At 40.4% G+C, this 24,241-nt stretch overlaps 3 protein-coding genes and 1 long non-coding RNA gene across 4 annotated transcripts; 2 read left to right on the top strand and 2 right to left on the bottom strand.

Annotated features, from left to right (window-relative positions):
* Positions 1 to 1,196: 1,196 nt before the first annotated feature.
* LOC115736341 (GDSL lipase-like) lies at positions 1,197 to 15,259 on the bottom strand. The gene is made up of 6 exons (XM_030667995.2): positions 15,252 to 15,259; positions 3,923 to 4,266; positions 3,719 to 3,840; positions 3,410 to 3,640; positions 1,663 to 1,912; positions 1,197 to 1,586 (listed from the first exon to the last, which is right to left on the bottom strand). The coding sequence occupies exons 1-6, from the start codon at positions 15,257 to 15,259 to the stop codon at positions 1,342 to 1,344; spliced, it is 1,200 nt and encodes a 399-aa protein (XP_030523855.2). The 3' UTR covers positions 1,197 to 1,341.
* LOC115736344 (GDSL esterase/lipase 1-like) lies at positions 6,619 to 9,134 on the bottom strand. The gene is made up of 5 exons (XM_030667999.2): positions 8,732 to 9,134; positions 8,526 to 8,647; positions 8,207 to 8,428; positions 7,235 to 7,484; positions 6,619 to 7,092 (listed from the first exon to the last, which is right to left on the bottom strand). Exons 1-5 carry the CDS (start codon positions 8,982 to 8,984, stop codon positions 6,848 to 6,850), a joined length of 1,092 nt encoding a protein of 363 aa, XP_030523859.1. The 5' UTR covers positions 8,985 to 9,134; the 3' UTR covers positions 6,619 to 6,847.
* LOC115736346 lies at positions 14,001 to 24,166 on the top strand. The gene is made up of 3 exons (XR_004014893.1): positions 14,001 to 14,073; positions 14,315 to 14,371; positions 24,156 to 24,166. It is a non-coding gene; the product is annotated as an uncharacterized LOC115736346 (long non-coding RNA).
* On the top strand, positions 16,517 to 18,722 carry LOC115736342 (GDSL esterase/lipase 1-like). Its single transcript, XM_030667996.2, has 5 exons — positions 16,517 to 16,824; positions 16,943 to 17,064; positions 17,184 to 17,411; positions 18,051 to 18,300; positions 18,442 to 18,722. The coding sequence occupies exons 1-5, from the start codon at positions 16,527 to 16,529 to the stop codon at positions 18,684 to 18,686; spliced, it is 1,143 nt and encodes a 380-aa protein (XP_030523856.1). The 5' UTR covers positions 16,517 to 16,526; the 3' UTR covers positions 18,687 to 18,722.
* Positions 24,167 to 24,241: the final 75 nt, after the last annotated feature.

The raw sequence follows: 24,241 nt of genomic DNA, 5'->3' as shown, positions 1-24,241 counted from the left end.
TTACAATGTACAATTTGATTATATTTTATAATTTATAATTTATTATGTTTATTTTATTATTTATTATTTTAAAAATTAAAATTAAAAAACGGAACCGGAAGGAATCGGCTCGGAACTGCCGATTCCGGTTCCAACTTTTCGTGGAACCGGAACCGACTACGTCTAGTCGGAACATATCAATATCAGATCGAATTAGACATCAATCTTCAATGAGCGCTCATGCGGGGTTGAAAAATTCATATGGGGGTAAAAAGGTCATGAAATCCATTTTCCTAATTTTTTAAAATCTTTTGGATTTTTTAGGATTTTTTTAATTTTAAAATATTTTTGGGATTTTTGAAAATAATATTTTTATTTTACATTTCAAAAAATGCAAAATGTAGTCGTTTCGGGTTCACTGTGCACTACCCGAAATGGCGTCGCTTCATGCGCACTCCTGCAAGCCAACATGGCGTCGCACACGGGGATTGAGGGCGCCCACGAAACGGCGTTGTCACGGGAAGAGGGAAACGACACCGTCTTGCTCGCGCCCTTGCGAAGCTCAAAACGGTATCGCTCCACCCTGCCAGCACGATGTCGTATGGGCATCCTCCTTCTCCGCGAACCAGCCAGCAACAAATTGGTCCAATGAGCGCCCCTCTGGTGCCCGATCAGTCCAATTGACCCATGGGTATGGTGGAGCGCGACCCGGCGCACCTTGGGATGGCACCAATTCGCATGGGCGACCACTCCTCCAACATGACGAAATCGCCAAAGGTCTGGTCACCGGCGACGCAAACACCAAGGACCTATTTGGTCCTATCGGCGAGCCTCTGGCGATCAATCGGTCCCGCCGACCCATGCGCTTTGGGCGGAACCTCATCGTGGTCACTGGGTAGCTGATTCCAAAAGATTAGTGGCAACTTCTTCATACATAATTCTTTCCTATGCGAAAAATCTCAAAGTCGTGCGAGGTAAAAATTTGAGAGAACCAGTCAATTGAAGTCTGTTAGTCTACTTTTGACATTACCTCTAAACCCGTCATCCTCTTAGGCGTGAACATCAATGCCACGTGGAAGCCCAAGATCATGCCAAGCAATGCCACATCATGGTACCTTCGAATGGTGCATATAAAGAAACATCGCAGGAAAGACAAGGAAGAGACTCGACGTACGAATCCTTGGTAAGTTTCACGTAAAGCACCAGATCCAATTCATTCACTAGATGGAGTTTGATTCCCTTCATTCGCATTATTACAACAGTAATGCAATCCCAATTTAAACGGTGATAATATGCCCCACTTATTCATGAGATGAAGCTTAATTCCCATCGTTTGCCCAACCCTTTGAAAAGGACAAGAGATCAGCTGTTCCCATGTTTGAACAATGCTTCCAGGTTATAAGGCTTGGTTGTGCGCAGACTTCCATTCCACATCAATTGTGCAAATTGTCGATAAGCCCTCTCGCTCGGATGGTAGGAATCGAAGAACACGTGCTCCCCGGGATTAGGGCACAACGAATACTCTCTCACCCCTCTCATGCCTCCACAGCTATAGTTCCCACCATACGGACCCGAGCCACAGCACGCCGATTTCCCATCCTTGAAACCTGGAATTTAACTCGCGCGATCAGCGAAAATCTGGGGAGGAGTTTAACTCGTGCAAAAAGTATGCCAGTGACTGACCATATTTTGATGGGTTTTGGATTCTTTTAGCAAGACAAGTGTACAAGTCGAAGAAAGAGTACTTGAATCCTCGTAATTGAGTCTCTAGCTTGGCCAGAGTAGCGGGAAAAGCCACATTGTGAAGCTTCGCTAACTTGGTGGCTGGTCTTGAACAAGAACCGTTTCCGGTGACCAATCGGACGTATGGGACGCATCCAAGAGGCGGCATCGCGAAAAATCCAAATTTTCTTGCTCCAACTTTATGGATTCCCTGGAAAAAGAAAATTCGGTCATCCATTTGTCACAATCCACCTGGAAAGATCAATTGTGATAATCGACAAAGGGATGATCACATCTGGATTCATCATTCGGCCAAGGGAAAAAGGTCAAATTTATAGGCTCACACTCAAATTGGACAATACACGACCTAGAAACAAATAATGAACACCAAGTGTTCTTTGAGCGCTCGTTAAGAAGAAAAAAAAAAAACTTAATCAATCGTAATGGAAAAGGCAACTTGTCGGTATAGATTTTCTAAGGAATTGCTGAGGGTCAAACAAAAAAATGAGGGACCCACTGAGCTACAAACAAGATCATGCCCTGGCCTACAAAATCCTCCCGATAATGACGACCCCATTGACAAAGCGGATAAGAGAGCCAGCGAACCGAACTGATAAAGCCAATAATTCATTTTATAACTCTTTTTTTTTTTTGCCATTTTATGATTCTTAAATATTCAATTTCCATAGAAGTATCCTGGAAAATCCATCACTGAATCGGTGACATATACTCTCTTTTTTTATGGGTCGAAGAGTGACATGTACTTTGACCGAAAGGAAAATGAGTGACATTTATATTTCAAATAAGTTTTGAATTTAAATCCTTCAGCATGTCCATGATTCAAAATTGAATGTTCAAATTATTTTTCTACATAGAGGAAAGGCTCGATAAAAATTAAGTTTAAAAAAGGGTGAAAAATTATTGCTATTTTAGAGGATGCATGGGAGTTGTCTAACAATATGGGCTCAATAATAGGTATGCGGTCCTTCTGCTAAAGAGATTAGGGAGTGAGAATGTTAGTATCATAGGTGTGGAGTTTGACTCTCATATTCTACAAAACAGCATGGCAAAAGTCAAAGAGATGATAGTTAAAAATAGGATAAAAAAAGCAAAGGGTTAATGTCACAGAAAATCGCAAACCGATACATTTATGACAAATTTACCTCAAATTATTTTTTTCATCACAAAAAATCTTAAACTGGTATACTTATGATAATTTGAACCAAAACCGATAAATTTGTGACAATTTTATTATCCGTTAGTTTTCGTTAAATCTAATCGTTAAAGTGCTAAGTTGTATAACACGTGACAATTGACGGATGTACTAGCTTGGGATTTTTATCCTCTGTTTGTCACATATGTATTAGTTTGAAATTTTTTGTGATATTAATTAAATTTAACATAGAGTAAATTTATTATAGGTATATCGATTTGGAATTTTTTATAGTAAAAAAAATTAATTTAGGATAAATCTATCACAAATGTACCAGTTTAGAGTTTTTGGTAATCAAAAAAATATTTTTAAGTAAATTTATCACAATTATAACAGTTTGAGATTTTTTACGATCAAAAAAATAATTTAAAATAAATTTGTAACATGCGTATTAATTTGAAGTTTTTTATAATATTGACCCAAAAACTAAAATATGGGCTCCACGGATGAGACCAAATCAAGTGGGCCCACGGAAACTAATGATTTACATTTTACCTCGAGAACAGAGCTGATGTTGCCGACCACCATCCCCACGTAATCCGCCATGGAAATGGACTGAAACAGAGCTGGGTTGTTCAGAACCGGGGACAAGTAATCGTTGCCTCCGATGTTCACCATGTAAACTCCCTCCGAAACTATTCTCTCCGCCCTCTCATCCCCCATCGTCTTCCTCAGATCCTTCACCAGCTTCTCGAACTGCTTCAGCTGCGTCTTTAGATCCACCACCTACAGAAGCCAAAACTAAGGAAGAAGACCCCAGAGGCGGCACATGGAAAGACATCAAAGAAAAGAGACCCGACGTACAAGCCCCTGGTATGTATCGGGCAAAACGCCAGCTCCACCGGATGCGAAATTCGCCCCTCCCACAAACTCGCCCTTCTTCAGCTGGAGATATGGTGGGATCAGCGGCAGCTTCGCATATTCAGCTGAATCGCCCGAAAAGACTTTGATTACGCAATCGATCATTCATGGGTGGGAAGAAAAGGCGAGGACATGGAGAAGTCGTACCGATAAAGTCGGCAATAAGACGACCGTCGGTGAATCTGCCGGTGGGATAGTGGAAGAAAGTCTCGCCGTACGGAGGGAAGTTTGCCCTGAAAGACGCGGTGGTGTTTATGTAGTTGTTGGTCCCGGCGTCGTTGAGGGAGTCGCCGAAGATGAACAGAGCGACGTCGTGTTGGGGCCGATCGATGCTGCAGCGAGTCGAGAGGAGGAGGCTGGCGAAGATGGCAAAGGAAAGGATGTGTATGTTCGGAGCCGACATGGCGATCTTGGGTCGGACGATGCGGCGAGTACTGGGATTTTTGTACCACTTAAATAAGAAACTTGTGAAGAAGGAAGGCTCGGGATAGCTCTTTGCCTTTTTCGCCAAACATATGATGTCATAAGTTGTTGTTTTTTTGTCGGAGATGTCATAAGTTGGTATAGTCAAATTTTTTAGGGCATTTAACGAAGTTTGCTGGCATAATTCGCGTTGTGACTTTCACACCACATTTGGCCTGTGTGTTGTTTCACGGCCGTATGCTCAGCAAGCCCTAGTAACATACGCTTAGACCAAATTCGGGAAGGGGCACTAGAATCTCGAGTCCAGCCTCGATGGACCCCAACCAAGGCATCGGTTATTGCGGCATGAGTACTTGGGTCCTGGGCTTGAGCTCTGCCTAGCCTTGATTGACCTAAGCTCAAGCACCGAGGTTTGGGCATACCTTGATCGACTAGGACACGGCCCTTGTGGAACCAAGCCCAGGTGTTGGGGATCCGAGCTCAGGAATCGGGATCCCGCACTCAACCTTGGTGGATCTAGGCCTGGGTGCTGGGGCATTGGCGCAATGGGGCTTGGAGCCTCACCTTATGGATCCAAGCTCGACCTTGATGTGCTCAGGTGACAACTCGAGGGCGGGCACCATGGATTCGGGCACCAACACCGAGTTCACGAGCCTGGCCTTGATATACACGAGCCCAAGCGCCAAAGACCTGGTCTTGGGTGCTAGGAACTTGGAAATTGGTCATTTGAAGTTTTTGTACCTAAGCATAGAGTTTTGGGTCAAGCACTAGTACCTAGTCATATTTTAAAAAAATGATTTTCAATTTTTTTAAAAAGGAAATGTTTCCCTGAATTAAGCATGGGTTTTATTTGATTAGGGTACACTTTTCGTTAACTCATTTTCCTAAGCGAACCAAACGTTGGAAAATGAGAAAATATTTTTCGTAAAACAAATGGAACCTTATAAAATGGTGAGATATGTTTGAACAACTCCAACTTCCGTACTTGATGCAGAAGCATTTGGCTCAATCGTTTAACTCGCAAGCTCAATTTAGTCCTCATCGATTAATCCAACTAATGATGCGAGAGCAAATGATTCTAAAGAACAATTTAAAGTTCCAATATGATTCCATCAGCAAGTTAAGCTATATGGGTGTCTATTCAAGCCGGAGCATATTTCGATCACAACTTGCTTCGATGGATCATGTTGACATGAAGAATCTTAACTAGGATTGTCGATAATAAAGTATTGATTCTTTCCTTGCTAATAAGATTTAACGATTCACCAGATCGATAGCTAATTCCATGCATTTGCAAGATATCCTCTTGCCAAATTAGTTGTTGATTTGATGCCATACTCAAAATATATCTTGCTTGAATAGTTGCTGATTTTATGCCAAATTAAGGCATTAAGACATATCAATGGGAGGCTGATTAGAGTTATTTCCTTTCATATTAATTGACCTTTGAAGATTGTTATTAGTTGGACAAGTTGGTGAATGAATTTGTCTTTGAATTCCTTTTCTATTTCCTTTGTCTTAATCCCTTTATTAATAGAAGAGTGTTCTCAATTGTAAGACGGACATCCGATTGAATGAATGAGAACTCCTCTACTTGAGGTGAATTGCTTATATCGATCATTTTTAGCCCCGAAAATTAGATTCTTCCTCGGTGGTGAGCCAAAAGTCTTTTAGCCTTGGTTGGTGGTTATCCTTAAATCTCGGTGGTGACCTTCTATCTCAAATCCCGGTCTTGACTCTTGGCCGGTGGTGCATCCTTTAGGTCTTGATCCGATCGTAATTTATCCTACATTTGCATTCATCCTTCAATACCCATCACCATATACTTTGATCTATTCACACTTCTTTCGGAATCACTCAAAACGTATTCGTCGACCCTTGCGCACGCATCGCTACTCCACCTTTTTTATAAGAGCAAGAGGTTTGACTGTTCGAGATAGTTTCTATAAATTTTGATCGTTCGACAAGTTATGTGAGGTAAATATGTTAATATAACGAATCAACATCAATATCACCTTTATCCCAAACTAGTTGAGGTCGGTGATCAATGGACCCAAATATATATATATGAAAAAAAAAAGAAATAAAAAAGGCCAGTCTAGAATATAGGAATTCTATCCATCCACAATGCTAATAGATGAAAAAAAAAAAAAAAAACAAGCCAATGGAGTACCGAAAAGAAAAATGATCGATATACTAAGGGAGTCACGGGTGCAAGGTAGCAATCCGAAGAGGACCAGAAAGCCCACCATTTTCAGAGGAGCAGCGCCCGTAGGAATGAATGGATAATCAATCTGGTGGGCTGCATAATGTAATCGACTCCCCTCCCTCTTCTTTTTCTTACGTTAAGTTCTTTCACGTTTGGCCTCGCCCGAAGAGCATTCACTCCGCCGGGCCCCTAAAATTATAGTTAAAAGCACTGAACCAACGCGATAATGAATCTCATTCATTCGCAACATTCCACAAAACATTTAAGGAATTCAAGTTTGTCAAATTTTGAGCAATACTAGGGCTTATTTGAACATCCTCGTTCTTTAACACAAGCGCAACCATACAATGAAAACCCAACATCATCCCTTATTATTCATAATATAACGTTCGAGAGGGATGTGAGTATTTAACTACTATTTCAAGAAAAGAAAAAAAGATTCAAGCACCCTCATGCTTGAACAATGCTTTCAGGTTGCGAGGTCTGACTGCGCTCAGACTCCCGTTCCACATCAACTGCGCAAGCTGCCGGTTAGCCCTCTCGCTCGGATGGCCGGCATCGAAGAACACGTACTTTTCAGGATGACGGCACAATGAATACTCCTTCACTCCTCTCCGGCCTCCACAGGTCGAATTTCCCCTATAAGGGCCCGAACCGCAACACGCGGTTTTCCCTTCCTTGAAGCCTGAATTGATTGCACATATCGAAAACAAGGACTTCCATTCAGAACCGTCACGATGCAAAAACTACAAATCCACAGGTGGCATAGAAGAAAAATGACGCTCAAACTGAAGCAAAATCAAGTGCACGGAACACCAACAACTCACCATATTTTGATGGGTATTGGATTATCTCACCGCCTGTAGTGTAGAAGTCGAAATAGGAGTACTCGAATCCTTGGAGTTCAGTCTCCAGCTTAGTAAGAGCTGAAGTAAGAGCAACGTTGTGAAGCTTTGCTAGATTGTTGGCTTCGACTAAGCAAGAACCATTTCTGGTTGATGCTCTGCTGCTTGGCGCACAGCCGAGTGGCCCCACGCCGATCATTGCAAATTTTCTTCCTCCTTCTTCATATATCCCCTGAAAAGTAAAACTCAGAAAGCCATATCATCCCCTTGAAAGGCCATAACAATCACCACATGTTTAGCGAGTCTAATTATAGCGAGGCCAGAACGAGATGGTTCCCTTACAAACACGCACTATATGGTGTATGTATATAGAGGCGTTCGCCTTTAAAATCTCTTGAAAAGATGAATTAGTCGAGATACGCTCGGATACCAACTTACCATTGTATCGAAAGACACCGAAATATTTGCACAGTTCTATGCTTGTGCTACACATGGAGCTATATAAAGAACACTTAACTAAGTGATATAATAGAGTTGGATATCAAATCATGGCATATGGACAAGAGAATGAGAAATAACTACTTTTAAAATGAACTTATAGGTCGCCATCTCGTGCTCACTTGCCGGTTCGGATTAAGCACACATGTTTAGTCGTGCCAATGGAAAATATTTCTATTGAGCCTGCTTAAAGATCATGTAATGTCAATCCTTTCATGCTTTTTGTACATGAGTTGTCGAATCGTGTCCACTTGTGCTAGAAAATTCAAGATATCACAAGGTCCATAAAAGTGGGAAAATTATAAAAAAAAAGTCATAAATCTATTGTAATTGTGTTAATTCAGTCCTAATTTTTTTTATTTGCCAATTAAATTCTAAATCTCTTGCATTTAAAGTGAAATTAGAAAATACTTTCTCGAGGGTGGATGGATATTGGAATTCTTATTAGTTTCGTACCTTGAGCACAGTGGTGATGTTTCCAATCACTATCCCCACGTAATCTTCCGTGGAAATGGACTGAAACTGAGCTGGATTATAAGAGGAGTAATCATTGCTTCCGATGCTGATCAAGTAAACACCCTCCTTAATTATCCTCTTCGCCTTCTCGCTCCCCATCTCCTTCCTCAGCTTTTTCTCTAGTTGTTCAAGCTGCTTCAGCTGCATCTTCAAATCCACCACCTGATCAATTAAAAAGATGAACTTGTTCATTTCCCATCTTTCTTCCAGTCTCATAGAGTGGAAATACCCATGTCAAAAAAGGTGAAAAAGAGCATACAAATCCTTTGTGAGTGCCGACCAGAGCACCGGCACCGCCCGATGCGAAATTTGCCCCTCCCATGAATTCACCTTCTTTCATTTGGAGATATGGTGGAATCAGCGGCAGATTTGCATATTCAGCTGCATAACCAAAAGAAAAACAAAAAACAAATTCAGCAGTAACGCATCAGGAAATAAATAGAATTTGTGTACAAGTTAAGTTACCGATAAAGTCGACCATGAGACGACCGTCCGAGAATCTGCCGGTGGGATAGTGGAAGAACGTCTCGCCGTAAGGAGGAAAATTTGCTCTGAAACTTTCAGTGGTGTTTATGTAGTTGTTGGTCCCTGCGTCGTTAAGGGAGTCACCAAAGATGAACAGAGCAACATCTTTCCGAGATTGATTGTCGCAGCGAGCGGAGACGAAGAGGCTTGCGAGCATGGCGAAGAGAACGGTGCGGAGAGTCGGACTCGACATGATGAGCTGTGTTGGACGATTTCGAAGGTCTCGAGCTCGTTATTTATAAGAAACTTCCTAGGACGGATTTTCGAAGCCCATGATTGGCAGCAGCGTCAAAGGTTGGCTTTGGGAGTATGGATTGGCTGGCCAATGCGCGTACTATCTTACGCATGTTCCCGACTAAAGAAATCCGGTGGCAGAAGGTCGTAAATCTTATCGGTGGAGTTGACTTGGACCGATCTATAGTTGGCCCGCCAAGGCATGCCTCGACTCTTAATATTGTTAGTCGACCCTACAATAAAGTAGAAGAATTGTACAGAGACTTCATCTTTTTCTCGGGAAAATTGTCGTCTCTATACTTACCAGTAGCTTAATAATGACCAATGAGTATAGATCTTCATCTATCTTTTTCTTAGAAAAATTATCTAAAATATCATCAACCTAGTATAATTCTGTCAATTCAATCCTAAATATTTTAATTTTATCAATTGAGTTTTAATTATTTTCACGTAATTTTAGCTGAAAATTATTGACGTAAACGGTAGTCGTCTTCCATGATACGGCCGGTGTTGACGTGGACAATTTCATATAATATTTTAATATATTTTTAAAATTTTATTAAATAAAAATAAAATAATAAAATGTTATTATTTTTTACTGAATGAAGACACCGAATTTTCGGTATTGTTGGTCATCGGTCAACTTCATGGACTTACTGTGGCGTGCTACAGCTTCTAATATGTTAATATTAAAATAATAATAAAGTTATTATATCAATAAATTAATATTTATATATATATATAAATGAGAAGGGAAGTTTCCGGTGTAGATTTTTCTGTGAATGTGTCAGAGTGCGACTTTTGTGTGCCGAACGTGGAGTCCCAATTATTCTAGTAGTATAATAAAATAATTGATTAACAAAAAAAAAAGCCACTATTGATCGAAAGTCCCACTAATTTTACCGAATTTGCATCAATGCCACCGAATTATGAGGCTGATCACTATTGTATTACTAAAATAATTATATCATATTATAATAATTTAGTAATAATAAATAGTAAAATAATAGAATAAAATAACATAAAATAATAATAAAATCAAATCAAATCAAATACAAGTAAAGTTGCCGCTCTTATGAATTAGCTGATTGTTGTCGAAGTTCTTGATTTTTCTGCTGTGATGTCGTCGAACAAAGAGTTCCCGATTGAAATAATATTAAAAAAAAAGGGAGAATTTACCAATTTCGTGAAGGATTGAGCTGTAGTTTTTGATGTGCTCATTTCTTGGGTTGCCGAAGTAATGAATGAAAATGCATATGCTTAACAAAGTGATGCATGAACGTACTTGTGCATGATGATTGGATTCGAGCATTTCATAAGCACATCTCTGCATGATAATTATGTAAAAGATTATGTTCTGTTGTCCACTTGAGGTGGCGACGATGCTGCGGAGTTGCGATGCCCCGTGTGTCGGGAAGCCCCGAAGATTGTTTCGGGATGCCACGGAGTGGCGATACCCCATGTGTCGGGATGCCTTGTGGACGGATGTTGCGGGATGCCTCGGAGTTGAGATGCCCCGTGTGTCGGGAAGCCCTGGGAGTTTCGGGATGAAAGATGAAGTAATAAAAACGGTGTATACTCACGTTTATACATTTAATTGCGTGAATAAGACACTAGGTGGTGATACTGGTGCATTGGGACATAATGACATTGACCTGCATCATATAGACAATATCATGATATGTCGTCATGCGAATGTTCATACATTCTTATATTTTACTTGAATGCTTGTGATGGTGAATTCCAAGTTGAGCATTAAGAAGATCACTTACCTTAGACTTAGAGATTTCATTTACTGTGTTTCGACTCACCCCTTTATTTTCTTAGATATGTAGGATGGATCATTGGCCACCACTTTTTGGAGCCGTCAAGCATGTAGAGTATATTTATGAAGATGTTTTTGTGGTCGAGCAAGCTTTAGTATATACTAAGTGTACAACGTTCTTATGGCTAGATGTGGGTCTTCCGCAATGGGTCCCTCATCTCTATGTGGCCTGGTACTTTAACGTCGAGGGCAATTTAGTAGGACCGATTAGAGGCTTTGATGGTCCTCCAGGGTTCGGTGACGATGGCCTATCAACGGGTGAAGTCGTTGATCCGTAGTTGTTGTCTAACGTTTACACAGGCGGACTTTTGATGATCAAGGAACGTGGTAGAGGAGATAGGTGTCCCTAACCCCTTCCTAGGTCTATGTTATGCTACATTATATGATGTGCTGGCTATGTTTGTAAAATATAAATAATTGATATGTAAATTTGGTAAACTAGTGGTACAAAATAAATGATACATATGTATTTAGTAAACTCGTGTGATCTTGTGTCGGGGATGATGATGTGAAAAATTTATTTATGCTTCCGCATGCGAATACTATTAAATAATATAACTAGCACGTGTAGCACGTGATGTTCTAGGGCGTTGCAGAAACTTCCAGATCTTCTTTCTCTATGGAGGGAAGGGGACGAAGAGATCGAGCTCAAACCCTCCCCTCCACAGAAAAAGAAGAAAGAACTTGTGTAGAGATGGGAGAGAGAAGAGAGGAGGTGACTAAATATCGGAATGATATCTCATTGCGATGGATACTTAAGAAAAAAGATAAGAGGAATGTACAGTATTGTAACTAGAGTTGTCAATATGGGTCTATGACCCAATTTTGACCCATATTGTTGTAAAATGAGTTATATGTGGATTATTAATTTTTAGAGGGCCCACTAAATATGGGTCCAAAAAGTTGATGTTAAATTAAATGAGTCAAATTTTCGACCCACTTTCAACCCGTCCAGAAAGTGAAGTAATGGGTCCTGCTATCGCTCACACACGCAGCTTTTGCCTTCCGCAAATAGTCTTGCCCTTGCAACTTGCAAGCAGCCGTCGTTCGCCTCCGGGTTGCACCTCCGTCTCGCCTCTGTCTTCCCGCACGTCCGTTTCACCCAACTTCGTCTCGCGCCACTTTCGCGTTTCTCTTCACTCAAGTCTGATCTAAGTAAGCCATCTCCATCTCTTTGTCTTCCTGTCCTTGAATTTCATTTTTTGGAGTCATATGTTTGAGGTCAGCTCCAATAATTTTCAGAATGTGCTACATGCATTGCTCTTAAGCCTTCAGAATTTAGTGTTTTATTGGCTTTTCTGGTGATTTATAAGTAATCTCGATCAAGGAGGCATCAGCTATAAGTTAAATTATTCTGGAGCAATGCTTTAGGCAGTAATGGTGTTTCCATGGGGTGATTCTCCAAATTTGTTATTAATGTGTTTATTTTACAAGGAAACAATGGAATATGCCAACCCGTTTGAAATATTACCATCATGAAGTGTGGTTTATAACTTATGGGAGCAGTAGGTTTTCATAGGTATCTTAAAAGTAGGGACAATCTGTCAATTGGCCTTGCAGCTGACATAATCGAGAAAGTTGTGCTAAATCCAAGGAGATCGTAGTTAAACTGTTATGTCTCACTTAATGGTCAAAGCTATCTAGAATCAATATGTGCATTCTGTGTGGTAAGCTATATTGTTGATTACCTTCTTCTCAAGGGGTGTAAATATGGTGGCGGGAGAGAGATTACAGTCTCTATTTTACCTTAATGATGTTTATTTTAGTGATTTTGGTTTACCCTACGAAGATCCTATGTGAATTAGCATTCTTCCATATGACTTTTAAAGGGGAACGGAAATTGGGGATGTTATATTTTCTTTCGGTTTTTACAACTTGTTCTAATTCACGTGTTCTCTAGTTGACAAATTGCCTCTTTTGCAGCACAATTTCTCTACAGTTTTGTTCCAGCTGATGCTTGTTAAAATGCACGTGTGAGTTGTGTTAGAAAAGTCATATATTGGAGAATTAATGTTGGGTAGAGCAGTTAATATATTCAAGTTGACCCATAACTCATTGGGTTAAGCTTTTGAGTAAAGGCGGGTTCAATTTGATATATTGACGGGCTCGGACTTGGACTCCCTCTTGGTGATCTCCCCCTAGGTGAAGGTATCTGACTTCTGCTGCGCACTCCCAACAAATGGTATCATAGCCGATGGTTGATTGGTGGGTCTCCAATCTGTTTCAATGTTTGGTGAAAATCTCAAGGAAGGAATCTAGTGACCAATGCGATTTCCGGACCGGTGTGGAGTTGTGGTGTAGCAATGCGAGCCCGATGACGTTAATGGAGATTCAAGTTGAGATATGTTGGTGCATAAGGATACTTAAATTATGGGAGAGCAAACCTAATACTGGAGCTCACACGTAAGGGGGAGATTGTTAGAATGCACTAGGGATGAGATGGGTCGGGTCCGGACCTAGACCCCGAAATCGACCCTGTTATAATCGGTTCTCAATTTTTAGAATCGAGAACCGATCCTGTTTGTCTTGGAATCTATTTTGAAACCAACCCTACTTTTCGGTCCGGTTCTAGGGTCTACCCGATAACCTGTTTTCCTTTTTTTTAATCAAAATAATATGATATCGATGAAACAAGCAATAAAAATTACAATCCACCAAAAGTAATAGTCCAAAATATAATAGATAATACGACGAGATGGAAAGAAATAGAGAACCGAGAGGAGGTGAGGGCTATGAGGCAACAAAAGGACAAGCGACGCTGGATTGTACACTAGGAGTTCTTTTTTTTTTTTTTTTAAGTAACTAAAAATCGGTTCTAAAATTGGTTTGGGTGGGTTTTCACCTAGAACCGAAAATCGGACCGGTTTCAACCGGTTCCCAAAAATTGAAACTAATTCCCGAACCGATTTGAGCAGGAACCAATTCTCGATCCTGTTTTTCAGGCTAGCCGTTCCGGGTTCCGGGTAAACCCGATCTGGTTGCACACCTCTAAAATGCACGTGTGAGTTGTGTTAGAGAAGTCTCATATTAGAGAATTAATATGGTGTGAAGTAGTTAATATATCCAAGTTGACCCATAACTCATTGGCTTAAGTTTTTGAGTAAAGGTGGATTTAAATAGATACATTGACGAGCTTGGACTTGAACTCCCTCTTAGATCTACTCTGAATCCTGATGAGTCCTTTTGAACTGGGTTTCAATTGAAGCTTGAATTTGTTGCTTTCGTGAGTTCTCTCTTCTTCCCTTTTCACTTGCCTCATTTGTGCTCTGGTTTTGTATTGGCTTTCCTTCATTAGAGTTATTTTGTCTGGTTTTAGTTGTTTGTGTCTGCACTTGAACCCATTGGGTATCTTGTAATCAATGCACAAATGAGTGAATTGTTCTATTGTCCATAGCAACAGCTTGAAATAATGCTTCTTCCTATTGGACTTCTGAATTTTTGGCTCTCTCTTCATGTTTCTCAAGGGAGAAGCTGCACGTTCTTGCTCTTGACAAATGGATGAGAGGAACATTCCAGATTATGTTGAATCGTTGGAGGAATTTTTTTTTTTTTTTTTTAAGTTGGCGAGTCTTTGCGTTTTGTGTTGTTGGGCATTTGATGCCAAATGTGTTCTCGTTGCTTGTCATAAATTGTGATCTAATGACCAGATTGGATCAATTTTTAACAACTCCTAAGTCGAGGTCTGGCGAAAAATGACAGGAGAGGGCCACTCAATAGGTGTACACTATTGAAACCTGGATGAGAGACATGGAAACTGCATTAGTCTTTCCCACTTCATCAGAGCATGAATCTGTCTATACATAGCATCTACTATCTATTCAAGTGCTCCGTGATGTAATCTGATGGATGATGTGCGTGAATGGAGCAGATGGATTTTGCTGATCATTCTCTTAAAATGCTGGATTCTCTGCCCGTCGTCTTGAAATCGAAGAGCACTGCGAAATTTCATTTGCTTGGTGAAATAAGCTCGTCTTGACCAGATTGGATCGAATTTTAACAAAAAACCGAGTTACCCGTACGAAACTGACCTCATTAAATATGGTTCACAACTGATAAAACAAAATATGTGGGTCAAAACCCATTTTGGCAGCCATTTTTTATTAGTACTTCAACTTATAGATTTTTTTTTACATTTTTACTTTATTTATTAATTTTTTATTATTTAATTTGCTTCTTTTATTTGATGTAAAGTTTTTATCTAGGTAACATATATATGAAACGAGCGTAAAGTAGGTTAAATAGGTTGTACAAGTTTCCTAAAATATTAATGTATCTTGATAATATGGGCCAAAATGGATCGGGTTGTTGGATCGGATATGGATCATTAGATATGAGTCAAAACCGGTTAGACGGGTCAATATGGGTTGGATCATATTCGATCCGACCCAAACCCGACCCAACCCACCCATTTGACACCTCCGATTGTAATACTAATAGAACGAAGCATTTTACCCCTTCAGGCCTCGGGTTAGTTGTGATTAGAAGCACGCTATGGCACTTGAGATGGGTTTGATCGGTGCCCCCTTCTGCGGTGCCAGAAACAAAGCGAGGGGTGCTCATCGACTTAACGTACTCCGGACACCGTCGTCTAGATATAGGCTATTAGGCTGGCGTGTAACTCCAGATGGTGTGTTAGCCAGAAGTATGCTCTGGTGCTCGCACGAAGAACTCCATTTGAATCATCTAAGCCTGTGTTTTGTCAAAGTGGGCATCAGGTAGAAAGCGACTCTAAAGGTGTGTTAGTTTCGGGGAAAAGTGTTTTTCCAGAATTAATTTTTCAGACTTTTATCCGTTTGGTTCACCGGAAAATGATCCGGCCAATGGAAAGTTTATGTATAAAATCAAAAAAGTGGATTCCTCAATTTAAAGAGGTGAAAACATTTTTTAAAATTAATTTTTTTAAAATTTTAAAATTTTTAATGTTTTAATATTATTTTCTATGCTTTTTCTTTTTTTTTTCCTACTCCCTTGTTGCGACTGGCCAGCAGCGGCCACCGGCGAGTCTCGAGGCCATTGGCCAGGCTTGCCTAGTCCCGGCAAGACTCGAGGCCGTTGGATCTAGCGGCCTCGAGGCTTGCCGGCCGCCTAAGGCAGATCCGCCAGCGAGCTCAACCTCGCCTTTCGCTAGCGAGCTCGAGCTCGCCCAAGGCCATTAGCATCGCTGAAGGAAGGAGGCAGGTGTTGCAGAAGGAATAAGGAAGGAGAAGAGAAGGAAGAAGGAGAAGAAAAAATATAATATATAATATATAGAATGTAGAATTAAAAATTTGATTTTCTTTTTGCCTAAGATAAAGTAATTAAAGTGGAATTATTTTCCAAATGAAAATCAAACATCATAAAATATTTTCCATCACATATCACCAAACAAAGGAAAAGAAACCGTTTTCCTCGAAAATTATTTCCCAAAAATTATTTTTCGAAAAACCAGTTCCAGACAAACGTTTTCAGTAAAACAAACACACCCTAAATTTGGTTAGAGACATGTCTCCTTGACGAAAGCCGCCTTGCGCTTCACGTGTTGAGCTCAGGCGGCCGAAGTGAGAATAGAAGTAAGAACACATCGTCGGACTCTTTCTTGTACAGACTTATCTCCCAAGTTCACGAGTCCTGGTCAATGTACGGACAGAAGACTTTGGAACAAATACTTCCGTCATCATATTTTTCCGATATATATTTATGTACCAAGCTGAAGAGGACGAACATCGTCCAACACTGTTCATCATGTCGACTCCCACTCTCCAAGCTGTTCTCTTCGCTGTTCTTGCAAGCCTCTTCGTCTCCGCTCGCTGCGAGAATCAATCTTGGAAAGGTGTTGCTCTGTTCGTCTTGGGCGACTCCATTAACGATGCGGGGACCAACAACTACATAAACACCACTGCAGGTTTCAGAGCAAATTTTCCTCCTTACGGCGAGACGTTCTTCCGCATTCCCACTGGCAGATTCTCCGATGGTCGTCTCATCGTCGATTTCATCGGTAACTTCTTCTTTGCCGTGTCACTTGTACACAAATTCTATTTATTTCCTCATGAGTTACTGCTTAATATATGTGTTGTTCTATTTTGTTTTTTCTTGTTTTTCTTTTGGTTATGCAGCTGAATATGCAAATCTGCCGCTGATTCCACCATATCTCCAAATGAAAGATGATGAATTCATGGGAGGGGCGAATTTCGCATCCGGCGGAGCCGGCGCTTTGGTTGGCACTTCTGAAGGATATGTATGTCCATTTTCACCTACTTTTTTGGCTCGAAGCTTTATTTAACATGAATATTTTCATTTTCTGAGACTGCAAGAAAGATGGGAAATGAACAAGTTCGTGTTTTTAAATTTTATCAGGTGGTGGACTTGAAGACGCAGCTGAAGCAGCTTGAACAGCTGGAGAAGAAGCTGAGGAAGGAGATGGGGAGCGAGAAGGCGAAGAGGATAATTAAGGACGGTGTCTACTTAATTAGCATCGGAACCAATGATTACGGGATGCCTCTCTCTTATCCAGCTCTGTTTCAGTCCATTTCCATGGAAGATTACGTGGGGATGGTGATTGGAAACATCACCACTGTGCTCAAGGTACGAAACTAACAAGAATTCCAATATCTACCCACTCTCAATAAAGTATTTTCTAGTTGCAAAAGGTTTCGGATCCAATTAGTTAAAAAAAAAATTTGAACTGAATTGACACAATTGCAATGGTATAGAATTTTTTGGTAATTTCCCCATTTTTATGGACCTTGTGATATCCTGAAATTTCTGATATAAGTGGATACAATTCGACAGCTTTACGTGCAAAAGCTAATGTATATCAAAATAAACTCCAAAATGAAAGGAATTCACATTACATGTTCTTTGGTGTTGACATGACTAAACATGTGTGCTTAATCCGAACTGGCAAGTGAGTACTAAAAGTAGTTCTTTCTCATTCCCTTGTCCATATGTCATGATTTGATATCCAACTCTATCATGTCACTTAGTTATTTGTTCCTTATATAGCTCCCTGTGTAGCACAAGCATAGAATGCGAATATTTTGGCGTCTTTTTAGTCGGCGGTAAGTTGGTATCCGAGCGTACCTCGACTAATTCATCATTCCGAGAGATTTTAAGGGGGCGCGCCTCGTCATTCTGGCCTCGGATAATCAGACTTGCCAAACATATGGTAATTGTCATGTCCTTTTCAAGGGGATGATATGGCTTTCTGAGTTTCCTTTTCAGGGGATATATGAAGTAGGAGGAAGAAAATTTGCAATGATTGGAGTGGGGCAATTTGGCTGTGCGCCAAGCGGGAGAGCATCAACAAGAAATGGTTCTTGCTCAGTCGAAGCCAACAATGTAGCAAAGCTTCACAACGTTGCTCTTACTTCAGTTCTTACTAAGCTTGAGATTCAACTCCAAGGATTCGAGTACTCCTACTTCGACTACTACACTTCAGGCAGTAAGAGATTCCAGTACCCATCAAAATATGGTGAGTTGTTTATGTACTGCGCACTTAATTTTGCTTGAGTTTTTAAGCATCATTGCTTCTATACCACCTGTGGATTTGTTCTCTTCATCACTGGTTTGCTGACTAAAAGTCCTTATTTTCGATACGTTGAAATCGATTCAGGTTTTAAGGAAGGGCAAATCGCGTGTTGTGGTTCGGGTCCTTATAGGGGAAATTTCACCTGTGGGGGACAGAGAGGAGTGAAGGAATATTCATTGTGTCACCATCCTGACAAGTACGTCTTCTTCGATTCCGGCCATTCGAGCGAGAGAGCTAATCGGCAGTATGCGCAGCTGATGTGGAATGGGAATCTGAGTGTAGTCGGACCTCGCAATGTGAAAGCATTTTTCAAGCATGAGGGTGCTTGAATCTTTATTTTGTTCTTTCTTGAAATAGTACTTAAATAGCAACATCCCTCTAGAATGTCATACAACGAGCGATAATGTTGGGTTGAATGTATGGTTGCGCTTATGTTAAATAAGAAGGATGTTCAAATGAGCCCTAGTATAGCTCAAACGTCGACAAACTTGAATTCCTCTAATGTTTTGGGAAAAGTACGAATAAATGAGATTCATTATCGCTTTGGTTCTGTGCTTTTTAACTTTAATTTTAGGTCAAACATGAAAGAACTGAAAGTAAGAAACAGGAGAGGAGAGACTCGATTCCATTATGCAGCCTATTAATGATGGGCCAGATTGATTATCCATTCATTCCTATGAGATGTACGAAGCCCATGCCTACCAATGTATTTTAGAAAGTTTACAGGCTCTCTCGGAAAGGCTAATCGGCAAGACAGACTGTTATTGGACACTGAATGTGTGAACCATTTAGGATGTCTGTCCCGTGGACTAGGTTTAGGTTGCCTAGCATCGCTCTTCTGAAAATGTTGGGCTTTATAATCCTCTTTGAATTGATGCCTTACACTTGTGACCCGCTTAGTATGTCGATCATTTTTTACTTTGATGTTTCATTGGATATTTTTTTTTCATCATTCACCGTATTATTATTATTATTATTATCATCATCATCATTCGCTGTAAGGAAAATTTTAAATAAAGGCATGAAGTGGAACTTGTTTCAAATAAGGACTTTAAGTGCCCTTATCATTTCAAATAAGGCTTTGAAGTGACTATATTAGTCTAAAAAAAAAGACCTCTTGCCATTTTTTTTTTTGGTCGCACCTCTCACCAGTTAGTTAGGGCCATTTTCGTCATTTACTTTTTAAAAAAAATTCTTTTTTTTCCTTCTTTTTTTTTTTTGGTTTTCTAACAAAAAAAAATAGTAAAAAAAAGTAAACACAAGCGAGAGGGCCTTATTTTTCTTTTTATGTATTTTAATTTTAATTTTTAATTTTTATTTAACTTAACTAAAATTATATTAAAATTGTATTTTGCTAAAAATGCCCTTGACAGGCCAAAAAATTTGGCGGGCACGGCGAGGTCAGGCCTTTATTTAAAACATGTATAATCACTTCAAACTCTTATTTCAAATAAGGAGGGCACTTTATGCCTTTATTTAAAATAATGACCATTTCATATCCTTATTTGAGAAAACGAAGGCAATTCGGGCCTTTAATTAGAATTTTCCCTTTGCCTTATTAACATACTTGTTGAATGATCAAAATTTTTGGAAACTATCTTGAACAATCAAACCGCTCGCTTTTATAAAAAAGTGGAGAAGGGAACTTGTAGTTGTTCAAATTAGGAGTGTGCAAAAGAATCAGGAACCACTCAGACCGCATCGGTCTAGAATCGGCAGTTCCCATGGGGCGGGCTATTCTGCCACCCAGACCAAACTGGTAATAGAAATATATTTTAAAATTTTCGATATTTAAAAAATGAAAACCCTAATTACTAATTATTAACTCTTGCATCTCGCTCTCTTCTCATACTCTCAAACTCTGTCTTGACCCTTTCTCGCGATCTGTCCCGGCTCCCTCTCATCTCGTTCTCTCGTCCCAACTCGGACGCGCCTTCGACCGTCCCTCGCGATCACTGCCTCGCCTCCCCCTCTCGCTCTTTGTCACCACCAGCCTCGTCGGTTGTCGCTCCCTTTCTGTGAGTTGAAAACCCTAATTAATGCTATTTTCCCCCTTTTCATTTCTTCACTCAAGTCTCATGCCTCTCTCGCAGATCTGTAGTTACAGCCTGACTCACTGCTCTCTTGTCGTGACTTTCTGCAGTCGCAACCTCGCTTGGCAGTGATTTTCGCACGTTTCGATTGTTGTCCGAATCATGATTGCTTGATCTCGTCTTAGGCGACAATTTTGCTTTTGTATTAGATAGAGTTGGCCTTAATGATTTGTGGGTGTGTGGTGATTTTATTTTTCCCTTTCATTTCTTTTTTATGAATTGGGTGTTCAAGAAATACGATTCACTACCTTCTTTGCTGTGTCTGTTTTTCTTTTTTCTTTTTTTGTTGGAAGCAATATTTTCATTTCACTTGAAAAAGAGATACGTGACTTCAAGACAAAGATGAAAAATAAACAAATCAAGTAAATCTGAAAAATAAATCAACCCGATACGATCTGCAGAGATTCTTCATTCCACCACAAAGGCAAAGACGGGTCTGTCATAGCATCGAATCCCAAATGGCAGCCAACTGAATCTCGCACTAATGATGAGCGCATGCCGAGATATGCTTCTTCACTTACAGCTTTGCCAAAAGGCAGTGTGCTCCTAAGTTTGACGTCCCCAACACTATCATTAAATAAAGATAAGAACAAAACTAATCGGTTGATAGAGTACAGAAAACACCTTATAAATTCCCGTTCTATTTCTAGATCGGAATAAAAGAGCGTCCAAATATAAATCTAATTTTAGATTGAGTGAGAAGATTTGTAAAAAAGAAACCAACCGATCACAAAATTACTTCAAATAAGCCAACTGCAGAAACAGTAGAGGGAAACCGTGCTCAACTATATGGAGTAAGTACCGAAGCCAAAATGAGCAAGCAGAATCAGAATAGCTAATACTTTCAAAACGCTCACGCTTTGAACTTTTGAGCTTATTGGACAAAACTCTTCACAAGGAAGAAGTCAACGGGATTATTCGAAATCAACTAAAAAAACTGCAAAAGGAAGTTGAGGATACGAGAAATAAGAAAACAAAAAGAAAATGAAGAAGATGAGGGGTGGGGGAGGGACAGAGAATGATCCCTCTATCTCCCTCAAAATTTGCTGCAAGGGGCTTGGCGGTGGTTTGGGGGGGGACCCTAGGGGAGCGAAAAAGAGAGGAGAAAATCAGTCTTGTCTATACTGTGTCTGCTCAACATACGTGTACAATAAATATCTCCAAAAAGTTCACTTGTTCGGACACAGCAGCCATTCACCTACACTACTTTGGCTATTAGATCTATTACATGAATCCACTCGAGACCGGCTTCTGAGTAGATCCACAAAACCAACGGGTGATTCTCGATTCCCATCTTGTGGAAGTGGCCCTTAGTGGGCAGTTCCTTGTTGGTTTCCTTTCCTAAAATCGGTCACATCTAGTTCAAACGTATCTCACAAGTTTATAAGAGTGCGCATGAAAACACTTCTGCATGAGAAATCAATTTCCGATCGGAAGTTGATTTCTCTACTCCTCCTCAAAAGTAAAAGTTGATTTTTCTACTTATGCACTAGATTGACTTCTGATCAAAAAAATTCATTTGATAACGGTTGAAAATTTCTACTTTTGAAACATTATTAACAAAATCTTCGGTGGCGATAGTCGATGGTAGCGGTGGTCGGCGGCCGCGGCAGTGGTCGGCAATGGTCGGCGGTCGGCGGCGGTCGGTGGCTGCCGGAGGCGGCGGGCGGCGACGGACAGCAGTGGTGGTCGGCGGCGGCGGCGATCAATAGGGGTTGGCGGTGGTCGGTGGGCTGCGACGGCGATGGTCGGCGGCGGGCGGTGGCGGCGGTCGGCGGCAGCCGGAGGCTGCGATGGACAGAGGCCGGCGGCGGCCGTGGTCGGCGGCGGCGATCACAGTAACGGTGGTTGACGGAGGCGGCTATGGTTGGCGGCGGCGGCTATGGTCGGCGGTCGGCCGCGGCCACGGCAACTGTGGTCGGCGGCCGGCAATCACGTGAACGGTGGTTGACGGAGGCGGTTTGGGTTGGCGGCGGCGGCTGCGGTGGCTATGGTCGGCGGTCGGCTGCGGCCACGGCGGCCGTGGTCGGCTGTCATAGCAACGGTGATCGACGGAGGCGGGTGTGGTGCAAAAAGTCATTCGGGAGTCGAGAAATTAAAATTTTTTACTTTTCAAAATTGGCTAAAAATCCTATTAGAAGTGAAAAATCTTGCTTGAAGTGAAAAATCCTACCATAAGTCAATTTTTTTACCAAACGGATTTCTACTTCGATCGGGTTTTTATCAAACACATTTCTCCGCCAAATGGGCTTCTAGCAAAGAAATGGAATTTCTGAAGTGTTACCATGCGCGCCCTAAGTCTCCATTTGTTTCATGAAAAATATTTTTCAAGAAAACATTTTACTCATTTTATGATGCTTTGGTTCACTTAGAAAAATGAGTTAACGAAGCCGACAACAGCCACCAGCCATCGACGAGGTGGCCGGCGGAGGGAAAGAGGGAAAAATGAAAATGAAAAAAGAAAAGGAAAATGTAAATAAGGAAAAGAGAAGAAAATTATAAAAAAATTCCTTTTATTTCAGAAGAATAGAAAACTCCAGACTATATCTTTCATGGTAGCTCCACGGAACAGTGTGCTACTGCTGAAACATGGAAGAATTGAAATCTTAGATCGCTTTCATATACTAGGAGATTTCACTTGGAAAGGAAAACTAGGACAGAAATAAGGCATTGGGTCGAACTCTTCTTTGATATCAAGTTTCTGTAGTAAGATTTAAGTTAGGGTTGATCAAATTCCTTATGATATTCAAGTTAAACGAGCTCTTGCCATCTCGAAAGATATGAAAGAAAAATCTCCCTCCAAGCAAAAAAAATTCATACCTCACCAAATCTAGTTGGGTGACTTCCTAACCCCATCAATCCCTTTCGGTAACTTCCATAAACAACTGTTATGTAGAACTTTAGTGACTTTGGTACTCAAAAGGTTTCGGTATTTCATTCCCATATCAACAATAAAATTAATAACTACCCATATATATATATATATATATATATATATATATATATATTCACTCTTTCCACCAACGTATTGCCGACTCTAAAAAAAATATAACAGTCCAACACCCATTTTTATTCAATCAAAACGTAATAATTCAGTATATTAACTTTACTTGCTAAATCTATTCCTTTTTTTTTTTTCATGTATACCTTCAAATGTAACTAAGCTAACCAGCAACAAGAACCAAGTTCAGAGCACCAAGTAAATCATTCTAACTTAGCGCTTAGAGTTTTCACTTACCTTAAAATGATTTGAGCCGAAAATTAGCGCTTTAGTTCCCTTCAAACTAAATGAACAAAGCCAAAAATCAATGTACGTTTTATTTTGAAAACGACAAAAACTCTTTAATAGAAAGTTATAACAACCAATAATATACCTCGTCCGAAATCGAACGACGAAGGCAGAAACTTTTAGTAACACAATCGTGGGACCTTCGTTCTATTCATAGAATTGGAAGCGAAAGAGTGGAGAGAGTGAATGGAAGCTATTAAGTACAGTGAATGAGTGGAGACCTCAGTGCCTTTTATATAGAAAGCTTCTTGTCCATTCGGCAAGTGAAGAATGAAGGGGACTTAACCGTAGTTAAAGTAATTAATTGTCTTGGAGTTAAAATAATGATTGCAAGGGCAGGTGGCCCAATAGGATCGATTCAAGTGGCCTCTAAGTTTATAGGTAGGGCATGTAGCTTCATCTTCACTTGCTACAAGTGGGATATTTTGATGAAATGAAGGAAGAAATGGTTATCCGTTGGCCAAGTTTTGGGATAAATCATTAGGTGCATTTATGGACTAAA

Source organism: Rhodamnia argentea, chromosome 11, assembly GCF_020921035.1.
Source record: "Rhodamnia argentea isolate NSW1041297 chromosome 11, ASM2092103v1, whole genome shotgun sequence".
Taxonomy (NCBI): domain Eukaryota; kingdom Viridiplantae; phylum Streptophyta; class Magnoliopsida; order Myrtales; family Myrtaceae; genus Rhodamnia; species Rhodamnia argentea.
This window is presented reverse-complemented; position numbering and strand designations above follow the sequence as displayed.